The sequence below is a fragment of the Leptonychotes weddellii genome, chromosome 9, assembly GCF_054177405.1.
Source record: "Leptonychotes weddellii isolate Sample4059 chromosome 9, ASM5417740v2, whole genome shotgun sequence".
In the NCBI taxonomy this organism is placed as follows: domain Eukaryota; kingdom Metazoa; phylum Chordata; class Mammalia; order Carnivora; family Phocidae; genus Leptonychotes; species Leptonychotes weddellii.
Window position 1 is genome coordinate 64,759,976 of NC_138377.1, and position 19,123 is coordinate 64,779,098.

General features: G+C 44.4%; 1 protein-coding gene across 4 annotated transcripts in view; it reads left to right on the plus strand.

The window, feature by feature from the left end:
* The first annotated feature begins 1,263 nt into the window (after positions 1–1,263).
* SLC7A8 (solute carrier family 7 member 8) overlaps positions 1,264–19,123 on the plus strand; it is a 50,523-nt gene continuing 32,663 nt past the window's right edge. Inside the window, exons 1-4 of one of the 4 annotated variants that reach the window (XM_081830744.1) lie at positions 1,264–1,751; positions 1,996–2,186; positions 17,740–17,944; positions 18,852–19,003. In XM_081830744.1, coding sequence (XP_081686870.1) covers positions 2,027–2,186; positions 17,740–17,944; positions 18,852–19,003 — 517 coding nt within the window. In that variant the 5' untranslated portion in view covers positions 1,264–1,751; positions 1,996–2,026. Of the gene's footprint in view, positions 2,187–17,739; positions 17,945–18,851; positions 19,004–19,123 lie in introns of all 4 variants that reach the window. The other 3 variants (XM_081830745.1, XM_081830743.1, XM_081830746.1) reach the window with 3 other exon arrangements.

Here is a 19,123-nt window from a genome sequence, read left to right on the forward strand (position 1 = left end):
TTAAAATCTGAAGTCTTTTGGAACATTTTCCAAAAAGTGAGGACAAATTTCTGTACTTACTGGTCAGCTTGGGGACCTTTATTTTTTAGACCCACTTTAAAATCAAGTACTTTTGCGGGGCACCTGGGTGGCTCAGTCATTTAAGCATCTGCCTTTGGCTTGGGTCATGGTCCCAGGGTCTTGGGATTGAGCCCCACATCGGGCTTCCTGCTCAGCGGGAAGCCTGCTTCTCCCTCCCCCTCTCTCACTGTGTCTCTCTCTGTCAAATAAATAAATAAAATCTTAAAATAAATAAATAAAATCAAGTGCTTTTGCATAATTTATTTAATACAGATTCAAAATAATTTTATTTTAGATTTATAGTGTAGTCTGCTATATTGCTTTTTGCTGTTTCTCAAAGTACTTTACAAATATAATAGATATCATTGCTGTCACCATAAGGCAGCAGTTCCTGGGTAAAATTCTTCAGGGAAGCCAAGACACAATACCAATATGGTAATAAGTTGGCCATCTCTGAACATCAACAATCTGCTTTATGGTCAGAAAGGTGCTGAAAGCTCCCCATTCCTTGCCCGGGCTGTCTCTCAAATAATTTATCTATGCAAAAAATAATTTAGAAGCTGTGAAAAGTTCCATTCTACAGATTTTGTGTCATTCTATCCTGGGTCTAAGGTGGGAGTCATTTTTGTCCTGTCTTAGCTAACACTAAATAAGAGCTGTGAACAGTAAGTCTACCACCTCTTTGTGGTGATTCTGTTTCACCTATGCCCTTCACAGCTCACATTTATACTAAATGAACCTCTTTTCCATTATTCTTAATTCTTTCCATTCCCCTCCCCCCAGCCGTGCATTTCCTACTTTCAGAAACTTGAAGACAAGGTCCTTACAAACTTCTCTCCTGTATCCTCAAATGATCTGGACACAAATATTTTAGCACAGTCACCAGTGTATTTCTGATGGCATTAAAGTGTCTGCACAACCGGTCCCGTATTTATAAAGCTCACAAACGCTGTATGACCTGTAACGCTATACCAGCCAATGAACTCTCCCAGAACAGTTGACATGGAAGGATTTTACTTCCACTTCTCACAAGGAGAAAGATGAAAAATGAGAGACAATTACAAAGCAGAATATTTTAATCCATCTTCTCGGTGATCTTTGGGGGCTGTGTGCTAATATTTAAATTGAAGAGGAGGGAGGAGACGGACTGAGGATGGAGAGACCGAGGAGGTGGGGGGCGGAGCTAGCTCAGCACATAAAACCCCATGCTAAAAGGGAAGCACAACCGTGTGTGCCAGAGTCACTCTCCCATAACCTAGAGAGATGGGGCAGTCTGTGCCGTGAGGACGGAGCTTGGAAGAAAGAAAACAAGGACAGGAAAACAAACGAGACATAAGAGGACATCTGGAAAAAGCAGAAGGCAGAAGACAGGGAGAGGAAAACAAACCCACAGCAGGTGGAGACAAGATCTAGAGCAAACCGGTCTGGTCCACAGTTGTTTTTCTGGAAGAGAAGAAAGTACCAGAGGATTGCTTGTTTTCCCTTCAGTTAATGAAAACTCTTATCTTCATCAAAAAGAAAAGGCTAAGGGAAGGTAAAGACAATCTTTGTTTTCTTAGGGGCAGAGCTGAGTGAAACCCAGACTATCTTTGAAGCGTCTAAAATAAGCCACTGCCTGGTACACATTGCAGAACCATCCAGGTCTCTGAAGATCTACATCCCCTTCAGGAAAATTCCAGCCGGAGTAGCTGGTACAGTTCTATTTTTATATTTAAATATCTATGTCTCTTTTTTCCCCCCTTTTAACAATCCTTTCCTTGTTCGTAAGCCTGAGTGACAAGAAAGTATCTATACGGAATAGGAATATTTTCAGTTTTCTCTTTTTATCTGGCTGAGTCTTTTTTTAAGAGGGTAAGAGTGGTCCCTATTTCAGAAAAGGGCGTTTCAATTTGAAAGACAGTCTCTTAAAATATATTTACACCCACACGTATTTAGAAAGAGAGTACCTTTCGGAGGTGGAAATCCTATGAGAAAGATGGAAAAAGGAGCCAGGCACCGAAACAACACTGAAAAGAACCACCCAGGTGGGAGCGAGTCGGAGGCCAGCCCCGAGTCTGGTTCCGGAGGGGGCGGAGTAGCCCTGAAGAAAGAGATTGGATTGGTCAGTGCTTGTGGTATCATTGTAGGTGAGTCCAATTACTTTTCCCACCCACCACTCCTTCCCTTCTCTGGTGGTCCTCTTGTGGAAACTTAGCCCCTTGAAAGTGCTATTTTTGCCTCCTACTCCCCAAGAAAAGAATTGTCATTCCCCTGTGCTGTAACCCATCCCCCACTCGTCAAGTTTGAGGGGTCTAGGAAGCTGTGTATGTCATTCATCTCTTCCTTCAAACCAGGCTGAGCAGTTCTGTCCAGTGTTCATGGAATGGAGCAGATAGGGCTCACACACGTGGCTGATGGTCAGCATGGCCTGGAAGCTTGTTGAAAATATAGGTCTCCTGGCTCCACACTTGAAGGCTCTGATTGCGTTGGCTTACAGTGGGGCTAGGGAACCTGAATTTCTAGCAAGGTTTCATGCAGCCATCTCTTTAGCGGGCTGTGGACAGGCTTTTGAGACCTACTTCGTAGATAGTCTGTTGGTTTATGTCCTGAGAAACTGTGGGCCTCGGGGATGTGTAATAACAAAAATAGCTATGACAGCAGTGGTAATGCCTTGCCCTTCTGTAGCTTTTTCATCTTATGCAGCACTCTCTCTTTGTAAAGTGGTTGGCGACAGTGCTGTTATTCCCATTTCACAGATGAGGAAATAAATCATGGAAGAAAAGGAGAGATGAGATGGATTGTGCCTCTCCCTAAACATAGAGTTTGTAGTTTCTCTGGTTGCCTAGCAAGTCCGCGCATCTCTTAACATTCATGGAAGACCTTATGAGGTTCTCAAAGGGAAATAGGAGTAACTAGAATGACTAGAATGTGGAGTCAAGGAGAAACTGATGGGTAAAATGTGTCCCAGCTGGAAGACTTCGAAGCTGGGGGGCCCGAGTGTACCTGAGAGTGCAGTGCAGGCCATGCCACCCCCCTAATCCCAGTCTGCTGGGCAGAGGGTCCCAAATATGGTTCCATCTCTAGACAACATATCTTCCTCTTTCCTGAGAGGCCCTGGAGATGGATGGGCAATGGCTCATTACTGTCCTTACTTCAGAGGGTGAGCGTTTGCTGTTTTGGTAGAGGCTTTACCCTCTTCCCAGAGAAAGGGCAGTGGGATGGTCAGGCCAGATATATTTGTGTCATCTCTCCAGAGTTCCTTTTGAGGACTTACTATGTCCTGTTGCCCACGAATCAGTGTCTCTGGATGAGCCCATGTTATATGCAGCAGCACAGAGGCATTTTGGCACCCGAGCAATAGTGACACTGGAGAACACCCTTGAAATCAAATAAAATCAGTACAGTATTCAGATAATCCTCTTCACCTCTACGCCCAGACTTCAGTGATCATGTTATCTCCACTCTGTTTTCAAAATGGAATCCCGTTTTATTTAATTCTCTGGCTCTGGGAAATTTTCCAGGCATCTACAGTTATAATGTTATTTTTAAAATTACAGTCATGATCTGAATCTCTTATTACCTTTTCTTTGCTTCTCCTTTATCTCAGTTGCTCTAAAAAATGAGATCAGCAGAGTATTCAATATGTACAGCACATGCCAATTTAAGATCTATAAATAGCCCAAAGCCTGTTACCTCTTTTACCAGTTTGACTGATAGGATTAAGCATTTTTCTCCCTTTGGGAAGGTTCTGATTCATACACAGATGTGCACACCCACATGCGCGTAAGCACGATCAAACTTCCTTCCTGCCTCAGCCTTGCTCACCCACCCCTGTTCATGTGCAGGTATTCAAGGGTAGACGATATTTTCCTATATACTGAGGCTGTTCTTGGCTCTTTCTTCAACAGTTTAATAAGTGTTGAAAAAATACAATCTCAGATGGGTGAATGTTACTACTGATTTGTCCACAACCTTGTGGATTGCGCTTCAGTGTGAGAATAGTCCCAGTATTCCCATTGACAATACAGTGACAAGAATAGTAACTCTGTGGTGAAGAGAGATCCCAAATAGGTGATTTCAGAGAAATCAGGATGTTTTTCCAAAGTGTGAGAATCTTTGTAGAGTTAAGAGGCACTGTGCTACCACCACTTAAGCTAGGGTGAGACACAGATTTTCCCCTTTAGGATGATAGGGGGCAAAATCCTTTCTGCTTCCCCACCTGCATGGATGTTGAATTTCAGATGTGCCGAGCAGCTGCCCTGTCCTCTTTTAGAGGGGTTTCTGAGTGAATGATAGTGATTCAAGTCTTTTCAAGACCAAATGCAAAAATAGAAATGGCATTTTCCATGCAGAATTCAGTGATCTTCCAACACTGTGGAAGAGAGAAAATTAGAAGGCAAAAAGAGAAAGGAAATTTCCTAAGTGGGTCAGGTGATGCGGTATGGGAAAGTAGCATTTGCCCCAAATCCATCTATCTCATACCCAACTTACTTAGAGGGATAAGTTAAACTATGCGTTTTGCACAAGCTCATAAAATTTCATTGACAGTCATCACTGATGATCTAAATAAGGAATAACAGAATGGCAGGTGTTACAGGAATATAGAATGAACTAATAGAAACCCATGCCCCAGGGCGCCTGGGTGGCTCAGTCGTTAAGCGTCTGCCTTCGGCTCAGGTCATGATCCCAGGGTCCTGGGATCGAGTCCCACATCGGGCTCCCTCCTTGGGGGAAAGCCTGCTTCTCCCTCTCCCCCTCCCGCTGCTTGTGTTCCTGCTCTCGCTATCTCTGTCTCTGTCAAATAAATAAATAAAATCTTTAAAAAAAAAAAAAAAAAGAAACCCATGCCCTAGAGTTACTTATGATCTGATTGAGGAGATGAAATTCATATACATTAAACAAAGAACATTAAAAATTAATGATATGGTTGAGTTGTGTAGGAGCTGAATGAGGGCAAAGTTAAGGTGAATGGTGGGAAACATAAGGAGAGAGAAGTTCTCACCCAGCACTAGATTAAGAAACATCTTGAAGGATATGGGAAAAGATAGAATAGAGCAGGTGATTCTGGGAGATTTCATAGGTAAAAGAATAACAACTAAACGGTTATTTCCTTGAGAAAAAAAAAATGTATCTTCTACATCTTTGAATCTTTGGTACTTAGCCTGACATGGAACAGTAACTCAAATGATTGTTGTACTTAATTGGCTCTTGGGAAAAAATTCTGAATATGGTAGTAATAAGAAGTGTTTATCTGAAGGACTGTTGGGAACCTGGCTTGAAAAATCTTTAAGAAAGGAATAATTTCATCAGCCTAGACAATTAGGTTGGGCCATTTTAATTTTTTTTTTTTAAGTAAGCTCTCTACCCAGCGTCGGGCTCGAACTCACAATCCTGAGATCAAGAGTTGCACGCTGCACTGACTGAGCTAGACAGACACTCCAGGCCATTTTAATTTTTTAACATCACCTTTGCCCTAATCTAACCAGACTATTGCTCTTCATGTACTTGGCTAAGGAAATCTGTTGGCAACAGATGAACTTAGATTTCACCATGAATGTGCGGTCCCCGCAAAATCTAAAGAGAGTATGATGGAGCAGCAAAATTTTTTTAAAAAATATTTTATTTATTTATTTGAGAGAGAGAGAGAGAGCACAACAGGGAGGAGGGGCAGAGGGAGAGGGAGAAGCAGGGAGCCCGATGCGGAGCTCGATCCCAGGACCCTGGGATCATGACCTGAGCCAAAGACAGATGCTTAACGGACTGAGCCACCCAGGTTCCCCATGGAGCAGCAAAATTTATCAATTAATGATACCTAAGCTACTGTTAAGAGCTATCATTATTTTTTTAAGATTTTATTTTTTAAGCAATCTCTCCACCCGACATGGAGCTCAAACCTACAATCTTGAGATCAAGAGTTGCACGCTCCACAGATTAAGCCAGCCAGGTGCCCCAAAAGCTGTCATTATTAAGCACTTATTATATGCCAGAAACTTGTGCAATTACCCAACATCAGTATCCTGTTTATCTCTCACAATACCCTTCTCACTTATTATCCCTTCCTCCAGATAAGGAAATAGAGGCTCAGAGGAATAAGCAACTTGTTGAAGTTCACACTGCTAAAAAGTCTTGAAGGCAAGATTCAAACCTAGAGCTTGTCTGAATCCTGAATTGAGCTTTTAAGCATTCTTCTCTACTATTTCTATTTTTTATGTCCTAAAGGGATGCTTTCCTTTAGACTCTGGGCAGAGGTCCTTATTTGTTTTTACAGATGAAGCACTTAGTGGTGTGTTCCCAGCAAAGAAGTGTACAGGGGAGCTGAGCAATCAGCTGGGAGTAGAAGGTAACATTCCCGGTACAATTGCAGTCACACTGGGGGGGCAGCCTGAGGTTGGCTCAGCTATTACAGGATCTGGTCAGCACAGACCATGCTCCTATTAACTCTCCCACATGCACACCTTTCCTCTATGGACCAGAGTTTTCCCCAGCCATGGCAGATGTGCCCACAGAGTTCCTGGCTGTTTAGGTCACTTTATACCAGTTACATATTTAGGTACATACCCAGAATCTAGGTCTGGAGGCACCAGGCCAGCTGCAGAGCCTAAAGATAAAGTATTCATAATATGTCAGACCATTTTGTTTTTAGTATAATGTACATTTATGAATGGACTTGGTATACTTGCTGCAGAACAATACTGAATGCAGGTCTAGCTATTAGACCACTCTTTCCCGGGCGCCTGGGTGGCTCAGTTGGTTAAGCGACTGCCTTCGGCTCAGGTCATGATCCTGGAGTCCCAGGATCGAGTCCCACATCAGGCTCCCTGCTCAGCAGGGAGTCTGCTTCTCCCTCTGACCCCCCTCCCTCTCATGCTGTCTGTCTCTCATTCTCTCTCTCTCAAATAAATAAAATCTTAAAAAAAAAAATAGGCCACTCTTTCCCACTAACAAGATGTTTTGTTTTGATTTTTAATTGTATTTACCGGGGTGCGTGGCTGGCTCAGTGGGTGGAGCATGTGACTCTTGATCTCAGGGTTGTGGGTTCAAGCCCCGATGGGTATAGAGATTCCTTAAAAATAAAACCTTAAAAAATAAAAAATAGTATTTATTGAGCTCTTACTAAATGCCAGTTCCTGTGCTATGAACTTTTTATGTATATTACCTTATTTAATCCTGACCACAATCCCCTGAGAGTAGATATCATAATTATCTCTATTTTTATTATTTATTTATATATATATATATATATATTTTTTTTATCTCTATTTTTAAACATGGGGAATTGAGTCACAAATCTGGTAGGTAATTTGCCCATGGTCACACAACTGATTACTGAGATGGCCTAATTCCAGAGCCAAAGCTCTTAGCCATTCCTAATTTCTAATCGGCAACCAAGAGAGAAAGGAATAAAGCCAGGGTATATTGTGCGGTGGGGGAGTGGGCCATAGAGGACCATAACCCTAACATCAGAGTCAGGAAAGACCATAGATGTCTGATACTGAAAAGGTTGGGGGGGGGGCCTGGGTGGCTCAGTTGGTTGGGCGACTGCCTTCCGCTCAGGTCATGATCCCGGAGTACCGGGATCGAGTCCCGCATTGGGCTCCCTGCTCAGCGGGGAGTCTGCTTCTCCCTCTGACCCTCCCCCCTTCTTGTGCTCTCTCTCTCAAATAAATAAAATTTAAAAAAAACAACTCAGCATTTAAAAAAAAAAAGGTTGGGGGGAAACCTTTTTTTTTTTTTTTAAGATTTTATTTATTTATTGGACAGAGAGAGAGAGCACAAGCAGGGGGAGCGGCAGAGGGAGAGGGAGCCCAATGCTTCGGGGCTCCATCCCAGGACCCTGGGATCATGACCTGAGCAGAAGGCAGACACTTAATCAACTGAGCCACCCAGGCACCCCGACTTTTTTTTTTTTTTAAGTGTATTTTTCAACAAAAAGTGTGGCTCTCTGTATGACCATACTACAATGGCACTGGGCTGTCTTGGACATTTTTCAAGTCCAAAAGATTTTCAGACCCATGTGTTTTCCACCACTTCAGAAGATTTTACATTTTAGTCTCTAGTATGATGTTTATTAGCTTTCTAATCCCCAAAATGTCTATTGGATGTTAACCAGAGGGATGGAGTGTGACAATTGCTTCTTGATTTTGTACTTCAACTTTTTTTAAAAACATGGAAGGATTAGGATTTGGTTCATTTAAGATAAAAACATGCTTAAAACTCATTGTTCTCAGAGAAAACCCTGAGACAGAAGCCAAGTAGGAGGCTTGTCAAAACAAACACACTTGGTGAATAGAGAAAGGCTATACCCAGCAGTGTAATCTTAAAAATAAGTAGCTACCATTTACTGAGCACTACTATGCACTGATAATAGTACCTGATCAGTGCTTTATAAATATTCTCTTCTAATTTCATGTAATTAGTACAGTTATTGGCAGGAAGGGTTTGAATGAATAAGTGGGCAATGACAGCCAGGATTCCCCTCAGGTCATTGAACTCTGAAGCCACGGGGCTTAACCAAAATGCTCCACAGCATGTAACTCCAGGCAGCTGGGGACAGAGATCCTGTTGCATGCTTCCTGCCTCCAGGAACCGCGGAGCTCAAGGAGCAATCTGGTTGAGCCTGCTACTGGCAGGGCTATAATATGTTCTCCCAAAGAGCAGAGTTGTGCAGATTGAGTGACTAGCAGACTCTTGGGGTTGGGGGAAGACAGTAGGAACCCAGCAGGTAAAAAATTGTGTCCAAGAAACGGAACCAAATAGCTCGTCTTATTTAGAAAAACAGCAACAACAAAAATAACCTGTACCCAGATCAAATGACCTTCTTGGAGAGGCTGGCATCATATATATAGCTTTTCTGAATTAAACCAGCTTATTAAAGCGGCGTGGAGGTAGGGGGCACACAGATTGGGGTTTCTCAAGTTGCCTGGCTACCAAGGTTTTCTGCTTTCCTCTGAGGGTTAATCCAGCATCGCAGCTACCTGTAAAGAAATACCTCAGGAATTTCTGCCGTTGCTCTTGTTTTGTTGTTGTTAATATTTGGGGTGGTACAGGAGTGTCAAAAAAGCAGGCATGAGCAACTAATCCAATAACATATTCCAAACCACCAAAAACAACCATTCAGGAGCCCGGGGACTAGGAACTGTTCCCTTCCAATTTTTAACTCCTGACTGAGCGCACAGAGCAAGAAAGACTATGCCTTGCACCCCTCCCAGAACATGCCTACAGAGGAGGCCCCCCGAGTCCCTTCTCCCAGGAAATTTGGAAATGGCAAACTGCAGGCTGCTCCTTGGGACAGAGGTAGGAGCTGCTGATCACAGGATTTGAGACTAGTCCATATTTTAACATTCAACAAACACTTATGCAACACACTATATGCTAGGTCCTGTGCTGAGCACCGGTGAATTTTATTTCTAAGAAGCAAAAAGTATCCCTCAGGCCTATATTAAGCTCTTTTATTTATAGAATGAATGAAGTTTGAGCTGAAAAGCTTTATCGATTACATCTCATCCCTCACCCTTTATCAGAGTCACAAGTATTCCCATTGGTTTGCTCCCTACTTTAAATAACCTCCGCGTGAGCAGTGACGTCACTTCTGGGGAGAGGGTTTCACAATATGCCAGAAGATGTTCCAGGCAACCTCACACTGCTTCACGTTGTGACATGGATTACCCAGGGAGAGAACCCTTGCTGCAGAATTATCAATGTACTTTTCTCATCTGTAAATAGATTTTAAAGGTGCCTGTTTGTAGATCTATGAAATGCATAAATGCTTTAGCTGTTTCTTTAGAGTACAATTCTGCATACTTAGTAAGCAGCTGATATAGGCAGGTCAGGTTACCTTAGGGATAAGATGGCTTTTGTTAAGCAGGCTCTGATGCTGGAGTAGAGGGCATATAATGAATTTTTCCATGATTTGTATCAGCGTGTCATTGATAATGTAGCAGAAGAGGAGGGGCTCTGGAGATAGTCTTAGGTTTGCAAACTGCTTGCCTATTTATAAGCTTTGTAACTTGCAGCAAGTTAATTATCAGTTTACTTACCTGTAAGTGGAAGTTTCTTATGGAGTATTAAAATAAGGCTGGTATCCCCTGGTATATATTTAATAAATATTAGTTTCTTTCTCTCCTTAAGCTCCTCCTCCTCCATCACCCTCACTTCCCTCCCACCTCCAATTCCCTGACACACGCTCAGTAATACTGGTTCAGAAATTTAGATTGGACTGATCAGGCCGATGAGAAGAACTGGCCAGTCCAGTCCAAGCCTGACGTATTTATCAACCAGCCAGCGCTTTCCCCTCCCTAGTTGCTGATCTGAGTCTTCTTACTCATCAGCATCCGTCTTGTACTTCCTCTCTTCCAGGAAACTGTGAGCGGCCCACACCAGTGACCTTTCCATTCTTGATATCTTGTCATATAGCACAGTTGTTGTTGTCGGCTCTATGTCCACTTACGTGTCCTCACTTCACACAATTCCTTGAGGGCAGAGACTGAGTCTTAGTCATTTTCACATCCTTGAGTATTCAGCCTGGCACGTGGCAAGTGCTTAGAAAGTATTTGTTGAATAATAGCAGTTAAAAACAAATCATCCATTGGAGATGTTTGACAATGTGAATATACTTAATGCTACTGAACTGTATACTTAAAAATGGTTAAGATGGTAAGTTTAATGTTATATGTTTTTTGCCACAATAAAATTTTTTTTAGCCTAAAAATGAGTTATTCTCCGGGTGTCTGGGTGGCTCAGTTGCTTAAGCGTCCAACTCTTGATTTCAGCTCAGGTCATGATCTCAGGGTTGTGGGATCGAGCCCCGCATCGCAGTCTGCTTGAGATTCTCTCCCTCTTCTTCTCTCTCTGCCCCTCCTTTTGCTTGTGCTCTCTCTCTCTCTAAAATAAACAAATAGTTTAAATATTTTATTTATTTGTCAGAGAGAGAGAGAGAGCACAAGCAGGGGGAGCTACAAGCAGAGGGAGAAGCAGGCTCCCCACTGAGCAGGGAGCCCGATGCGGAACTTGATCCCAGGACCCTGGGATCATGACCTGAGCCAAAGGCAGATGGTTAACCAACTGAGCCACCCAGGTGTCCCTAAACAAATCTTTTAAAAACTGAGTTATTCTCAGGGCGCCTGGGTGGTTCAGTCGGTTAAGTGTCTGCCTTCAGCTCAGGTCATGATCCCAGGGTCCTGGGATCGAGTTCCACATCGGGCTCCTTGCCTGGTGGGGAGCCTGCATCTCCCCCTGCCTGCTGTTCCCCCTGCTTGTGCGCTCTCTCTCTCACACACAAATAAATAAAATCTTTTTAAAAAAATCATCCAAATTCCAATCTAAAAGGGACTTTAGGGATTAACCAGATGATGACAGTGAGGCTTGAGGTTAGAACAGTGTTTCTCAATGTCAGTGCTGTTACTGTATGGGCCAGATACGTCGTTGCTGTGGGGGGCTCTCACATGTATGGAAGGATGTTTGGCAGCAGCCCTGGCCTCCACTAGATGCCAGGAGTACCCCCTCCCCCAGTCAATCAAGACTGTCTCCAGTCATTGCCAACTGTCCCCTGGGGCTGGGGGAAATAGTACAAAATTGCCCCTGGATGAGAACCACTGAGATAGACAAAACCTGTCTCTGTTCGTGCCTGGTTCCCCAATAAGACAGGGAGATGCTGGAAGCCAGATGTGAATCTTTAATGGGCATATGTGAGGACTCAGCACTTGTAGCCCCTCAGGCCAGGATGCCTGCCTTTCAGGGGCTGGTGGGTGGTGGTTGGCTCCATCTATTTCATTAAAAGTCCATGTGTGAACAAGTGCTTCCCAATTACCTTTTAAAGCAAGCATGTACAGAGTGGGTGCTCAGTAAATACTTTTTGAGATGCAATTACCTGCTGGCCGCCCACCTGCGGCATCTAAAAATTATACCTAGACAAGCAGACAAATGACTCAGAGAATGCTTCATGGTCCTGGCTCTGCAGTGCTATTTTGGAGCCAAGCCTCCAAAGCAAGCCCGTTCGATTCTTCTAGAGTTGGACTCTATTCTTACTGCTATAAATTCTAGCAATTCCTTGTATTTGCTAGCATTTCACAGATTAGAAAGTGCTCCCACATGTATGTGACCTCCCTTGATCCCCACAACAACTCTGTGAGGTCGTCAGGGCTGGAACAATTATTCCATTCAGCAGGTGAAGGAAGGGACTGTCAGAAAAATTCAGGTCACATGGCTTGTGGGTGGCAAAGCAAGGAATCAATGGCTCAACTCTGAGCCTAGTGCCCTCTTCACTTTTCAGTAAGGAATCCAAAACAATGGAGTCCTGCAGCACCTTCCACATCTCTATTCTGCTCAGGATGGCAACTCCAAAGGGCACGTGTCAGAGTCTTAACCTGCTGTCACTCTGATGTAGCTATTTGTACGGTCCTGATGGGAAAGTGTATACAGGGTAAGATGCATGGTGAGCTTCTTGCCATGAGGATCAAAGCCCCCAACATACCAGACCCTGCTTCCATGCTTCCCCCAGTCCTGAAAATCCTGAGATCTTCTCAGACACTTTAAGGAAGAAGCATAAAGAATGTTCACCTTAGGGGCACATGGGTGGCTCAGCTGGTTAAGCATCTGCCTTCGGCTCAGGTCATGATCCCGGGGTCCTGGGATTGAGTCCTGAGTCAGGCTCCCTGGTCAGTGGGAAGTCTGTTTATCCCTCTCCCTCTGCCCCCCCCCGCCCCCCACCCCCGGCTCATGTGCTTGCTCTCTCTCTCTCTCAAATAAATAAATAAAATCTAAAAAAAAAAAAAGAAAAGAAAGAAAGTTCACCTTGGCTTTCTCTAAACATCATGGAAATGGACAGAACCTCCAAGCCCTAGGAGGAGATCTGACTAGACTCTAAGACTAACATGAGTTATTAAGGAAGGCCAAAACTTTGTATCTGCGGGTCTTTTGGGCATTAGAAGTCTGTAAATCCATGCCCTAGGGAATTCTGTGATGCCTACAACATTCTAGTGTGGACAGGCCTGGATGTGAGTAAGGCCTTAATATGAGTCACATGGATATTGGCCCACAAGTGGGGAAGTCAGTAGTTACTCATGGCAAACATGGATTTTCTTAATTCCAACATTTTCCTAGTGAAGACTTGCCCATGGATACAACTTGGCCCCTTTTTTAATGGAGTGCTTTGCTTGGCTTTTCTTTGACAGAAGAAGCCAAGCTGGGCCTCATTGTCCAGGCATCCTAGGACTCCTTTTTTACCAAAGATCTATGTGATAAGATGATTATTTTACTAATTGGAGTTGATGACAGGATTAAAACCCTGGCTATACCAGATGGATGGGCATCTCATTCTTGAATGGTTTTATAGACAGAGTCTAAGAGTAAAACAATGGAGAAAAACATCCCCACAGTAATCAACTTTCTTCCAACCTCTCAAGAAAGGTTCGTAGTCAAGATAGAAAAGACCTTTTCCACTTCTCCTTTTTCAAAGCCACTCCAGAAAAACCTCATTTGGACAGAGTCCCAAGTGTAAAAGTCCTGTTGTGCAATTTCTAGAGGAGAGGCCATGTGGAGTAGTGGAGAAAACCCAGACCGGGAGTCCAAGGACTTGGCCTCTAGTCCAGGCCTTGCTGCCCATGCAATATGTGACTTTGGTCAAGTCTCCTCACCTCTCTAAAACTCAGTCTTAGTGAAGGTAAATAGGAATGTTTATACCTGCCCTGTGCACCTAAGAAAGTATTTCTGAGAATCAAATAAAGTAACAAATGTGAACACTTTGTAAATCACCATTGAAGGTGGTACGGTGGAAGGAAGGAATCAGATCTGTGTTCCAGTTCCTTAATAAGCATCTTCTCATAATAAGCATCATCTTAGTAAAGCTAACTATTCCCTGGGAAAAGTTTGAGGCTACGACCGAAGATTTAGGTTCTAATCCAGTTACTACTAACTTACTTTGTGGTTTAGGCAAATAACTACCTCTCTGTGTCTCAGTTTCTTCATCCATAAGATAGGAATAATAATACCTCCCTCATTTTTTCCCATTTGGAAAATTGAGATAATAGTTCCCCTATTTTCTTCCCCTATAAATTGGAGATGGTAGGGGCACCTGGGTGGCTTAGTTGGTTAAGCGATTGACTTTGGCTCAAGTCACGATCTCAGGGTCCTGGGATCGAGCCCCACGTTGGGCTCCCCACTCCCTGGGGAGTCTGCTTATCCCTCCGCTCCTCGGCCCACATCCCCCGCCCCCCGCTCATACTTTCTCTCTCTCTCAAATAAAAAAACTTTTTAAAAAATTGGAGATGGGGGGCACCTGGGTGGCTCAGTCATTAAGCGTCTGCCTTCGGCTCACGTCATGATCCCAGCGTCCTGGGATCGAGCCCCGCATCAGGCTCCCTGCTCCGCAGGAAGCCTGCTTCTCTCTCTCCCGCTCCCCCTGCTTGTGTTTCCTCTCTTGCTGTGTCTCTCCCTGTCAAATAAATAAATAAAATCTTAAAAAAAAAAATCTGTTTAAAAAAAATTGGAGATGGTAATAATAGCCAGATCACTCTTCAGCAGTGAAATAAGTGGGTTGTTTTATTCATTTGCCTGCAAAACATACTTGATATACTTCACAGGATTTAAGGTTCCAAAAAAACACATATATTGCTCTGTGGAGATAAGTTCTAGATGGATGTCTGACATCATTCAGTAAACATTTATGGAGTGTCTACTGTGTGACACTTTATAGGTGAAGGGAAGCAATAGAGCCCCTGCTGTCATGAATCTTATAGTCCAGTGGGAGAGAGAAATATTAACCAAATAATCACACTAAGATTGTAGATAGTAGGCATTACTTTTGAGTAAATGTAATGTGAAAGTTCTTTCAGCTATGTGTGACATTCCTCCCCCTGCAGAAGCTCCAGAGGCCGCTAAAGTGGAAGAAATGTTATCTGATTCTGGTTTTCTAGGTAGTGGCTTCCTAGAATCAGAGAGACACATTCCTCTCCTTCCTGGTCTCTAGCACTCTGTTTTGGCTAGCATAATTCTTTTTTTTTTTTTCTTTAGCTTTTATCTTTGTAATTTTAGTTTGGTCAAAATTAAGATTGTAGGGCGAAGGGTAGAATCCAGTTTTTATAAAATGAAGATTCTTGTCCCAATGTCAACCTATTACAAACCTTACCATCACTCCAGCAGCTCTATGGAAGGACATATCGAGAATAAGGGGAGGCAGTAAGTGATCAGACCTGCAAATGGCTGTTGGTGTTGCACATCCCATCTTCCAGCGGCTGCCTCCACCTGGAATGAGGAAAGGGACACACACTCTGGAAATGCCAGAACAAAAGCTGGAGAACATAAGTGCTTCGTGATCCCCACTGTGGTATTTGTTTTCCAAGAATCCTTAGTGGAACATTGACACTTCATTCCTGAGAAGACAGGATCTCTTCAATAATATTCACCCTTACTTCCTCCCTGTGACAGCCATTCCTGGCTCTGAGACACACCTCAGGTGGGTCCCCCACCACTCCCTTTTCAGTACCTTGCAGACCAAAGTCAAACCTTGTTTTTCTCCTGTACTGATTGTTTTTCTAATCCCTTGAACTAGTTTTATAATCTAGGTGTGTTACTCTTTTCGTGGCTGCCTTTGAAATGCCCTGCAAATTACTTTTCTGATAAATTCCAGCTAGACAAGGAGTTTACTATCACCTTTCGCACTGTTAACAACCCTGTCTCCAGTTCTCAGCTTCTGGCACTTGGTATCTTCCAGGGGACAGCAGCACATTTCGCTTGGCAGGTTAAGGGTCACCTGCCAGGGTAACTGTGTCCTGAGACCGGGCACACTACCTGAAGGCCTCCTAGTCTCCACTAGCCCAGCCTTCATGCAAAGCAGACATGGAGGCTGGTGGAGGAGAGAGGGGGGCTGAAAGATATCCTCTTGTTCCTATCACAGGACTTTAAACAAATGTACAAGAAAAGGAAAAGCCTTTAAGAACTGGTGGGGCCCAGAATCTCATTTTTCTATCTCTCTTTGCCTAATGTTTAGATCACAAAGTTGAACATGAGGGATTGTTTCTTCTTTTAGCTTCATCTCTGTAGGCAGCCCAGTTCTGTTGGGATAGACTATCTGCATAGAAGGAAGGCAAGTTTAAGACAGATATGCTTCCTTTCCAGTTGCATCCAGCTGCCGATTCTATATGTCAGTCTCACGGTTGCTGCTCTTCCACCTGCCTAGACCCCTTCCCTTTCCCATTCGTCATCTCACGCTGCAGTTTTTTAGTGTGAAAAGCTTATTCTGTATCCCAGAAGAATAAAATGTATTGCTTTTAGAATGTGAATCTTCTCTTCTTGTCCCCTTTGACCGAAATAACTGATGCATGGCCTGGGATTAAAAAATGAATTTTGATTTAGAAGTGAAAGTTTCAGGACTGGATTGAGGTTGAGTTATGGTTGAGATCTGAAAGTCATTTTTGAAAGTTGAGTGTAAAATCCTATACTCTGCATCTTGTTTAGCCCAGATCTGGTTCCAGACTCTTTAAGAGAGGCAGTGGGAATTTGAGATGTCCTCAGAACACTGTCAGACCAAGCTGGCTTCATACTCCCGTTCTGCACTTCTACCTGGATCCACTTAGTCTCTGCTTCTTCCCTCAGACTTTTAGTAGAACAGCTGGGTGGGGCTTAAGGAGAGAGCTTTCAAAGCACCTGTGTGGTGCACCCTGATCACCACCTTGAATCACAAGAAGTAGAGGAAAGCTTGGGAAGGAGCATGTCAGGAGCTGCCCCCACCCTCTTACTCCTCCCCTGCCCAACAGACACACCCCAATAGCCAACCATTCAGTCCTTGCTGCCAGCCTCATCTCTCAGGAGAAAGCCAGCCTCTTGCACACGGAAGCAGAAATAGATTAGTGGAAAGCGCGCCGGATTAAGCATCAGGAGATCAACTTCTAGATCCAATTTTACCCATCAGTAGCCGTGGAATTTGGAAAAGGCACTTAACCCCTCTGCGTCTTAGCCTCTTTGCAAAATAGAGAGATAAATACCTGTTCTTCCTCCTCTTCCTGTACTTCATAAGGTTGTTGTGAGGGTCACATGAACCAATGGAGGGGGACGACCTTGCAAGAATATAGTGCTAAATCTTTGCACATATTGCACTTCTACAAACCACTTTGTAGGGCTGTTTTTATAGGGTTATTTCATGTTCCTCACTAAGGGAGGGGCTGTCCTGTCTGGGGTGAAAGCCAGCCTCCAGGAGTACTATTGATGCTCATAGGTCTTGAAAATCCCCAGTCATGGGGTATGACCACAATCTGTCCAAAATGTATTGCCCTTAGGCTCACTTTTGAAGCTTTCTACCCTGCAGACTGTCTCTGAGAACAGCCTGCTTTTCCAGTCCTGCCATTTCCAGTTAGTCTTAAGACCTTTGTTATCTCAGGTGGACCATGGTATAGCCCAGTAAGAGGGTCTTGAGGTTCAGTACCCAAGCTACCACTTACCACCATGTGGACTTGGGCAATGCACTTGGTATCACTAAGACTCAGTTTCCTCTTCTGTAAAATGGGAGAAATGATACCTGACTCTGTAGGGGTATCCTGAGGACTAAAGGAAACATGTAAATTATTACTAGACATACCTGCCTGAAGGTGATTTATGCATTCCAAAGGCATTTTAGAATCAAACCAGAGATGAGACCACTTCTGCGAATGCCGGTCCTGTCAATTGTGCTGACTCCACTGTCTCCCCCGGCAACCTTGGTGCCTCATGCAGGGAACATCATTGGCTCTGGAATCTTCGTCTCGCCGAAAGGTGTGCTGGAGAACGCTGGCTCTGTGGGCCTCGCTCTCATTGTCTGGATTGTGACTGGTCTCATCACAGCTGTGGGAGCCCTGTGCTACGCTGAGCTTGGGGTCACCATCCCCAAATCTGGAGGTGATTACTCCTACGTCAAGGACATCTTTGGAGGACTGGCTGGGTAAGAGGATCTGTGGAGGCCTGGGTGATCTAGAAGCCAAGGCCAGTGGTTTCCAGTGTGTCAAGGAGAGCTAGAGAATAGGATTCCTCTTTTGCCTCCCTGTCTTGGTTGTTAGTGTAGCTCTGTGTCCCCTTGATTCTCCTGAGGGTGGCAGAAGAACCAGGTTATAGTTTTGACCTCTCTGTTGATCTCAGTGGGCAAGATTCTGTGGGTGACAGCAAACAGAACTGTATGACAACTCTGATCATAGACTCTCAGGGAAAGCATATCACAAAAAAATCCTGACAAATTAGAGTGACCACCTAAGAAACAGGGTACCCTCTTCTCACATGACCAAGGATGATACCTTCCTGCAGGGCCAGGCCCTGATCTTGAGTTTCCTCAGCGTCTGTGGCCCTGCTACTGAGGAGCTGAGCCTCACGGAGGGGCCAAGGGTGTGGAGGGCACTTCCCCCTCACAGCCCCACTCAGTGCTGCGCCTGGCAGTTGCTTAAGCGGCCATACCCTAAGCATGTCCTGGCTGTCAGAATTCCAGGGTTGCCAATTTTATTTTCCACCGCTGGATGCTGGGTTTCAGAGCATAGAGAAGAGATGGTAAAAGGAGAGGGGAGAGAGAAGGAATGCCAAGATGTGTGCTCATTAACTAGTAGACACTTTGCCCCTCAACATCAGACCACTCTATTGTCATTGCAGAGGGCCGGCTGTCTGGTTGAGCAGGAGCTGAGCTCCTCAGCATCCCAGAAAACAAAAAGGAAACTCACCCCTTTAGCCCACCCACCTCTCCTAATGCTGCCCAGTGACATGCCCAGGCTTCCCTCCATGACTTGTGAATCCCTGCCATGCATGTTGGCAGGGGTGGGGGTCTCCACAGCTGTCTTGGGTCAAGTTCTGTCCTGTTCCCTCTTCAGGTTCCTGAGGCTGTGGATTGCGGTGCTGGTGATCTACCCCACCAACCAGGCTGTTATCGCCCTCACCTTCTCCAACTATGTGCTGCAGCCGCTCTTCCCCACCTGCTTCCCCCCAGAGTCTGGCCTTCGACTCCTGGCTGCCATCTGCTTATGTAAGTGCCATCTGGGCCTTGCTCTCAGGATGGCCTCTTTCAGCCTTCCTGGCGGCCCACATCTCCGATTCTCCTGCCTGTCCCTCTTTCTTTCCTTCCCTCCTTTATTTTTCCCCCATT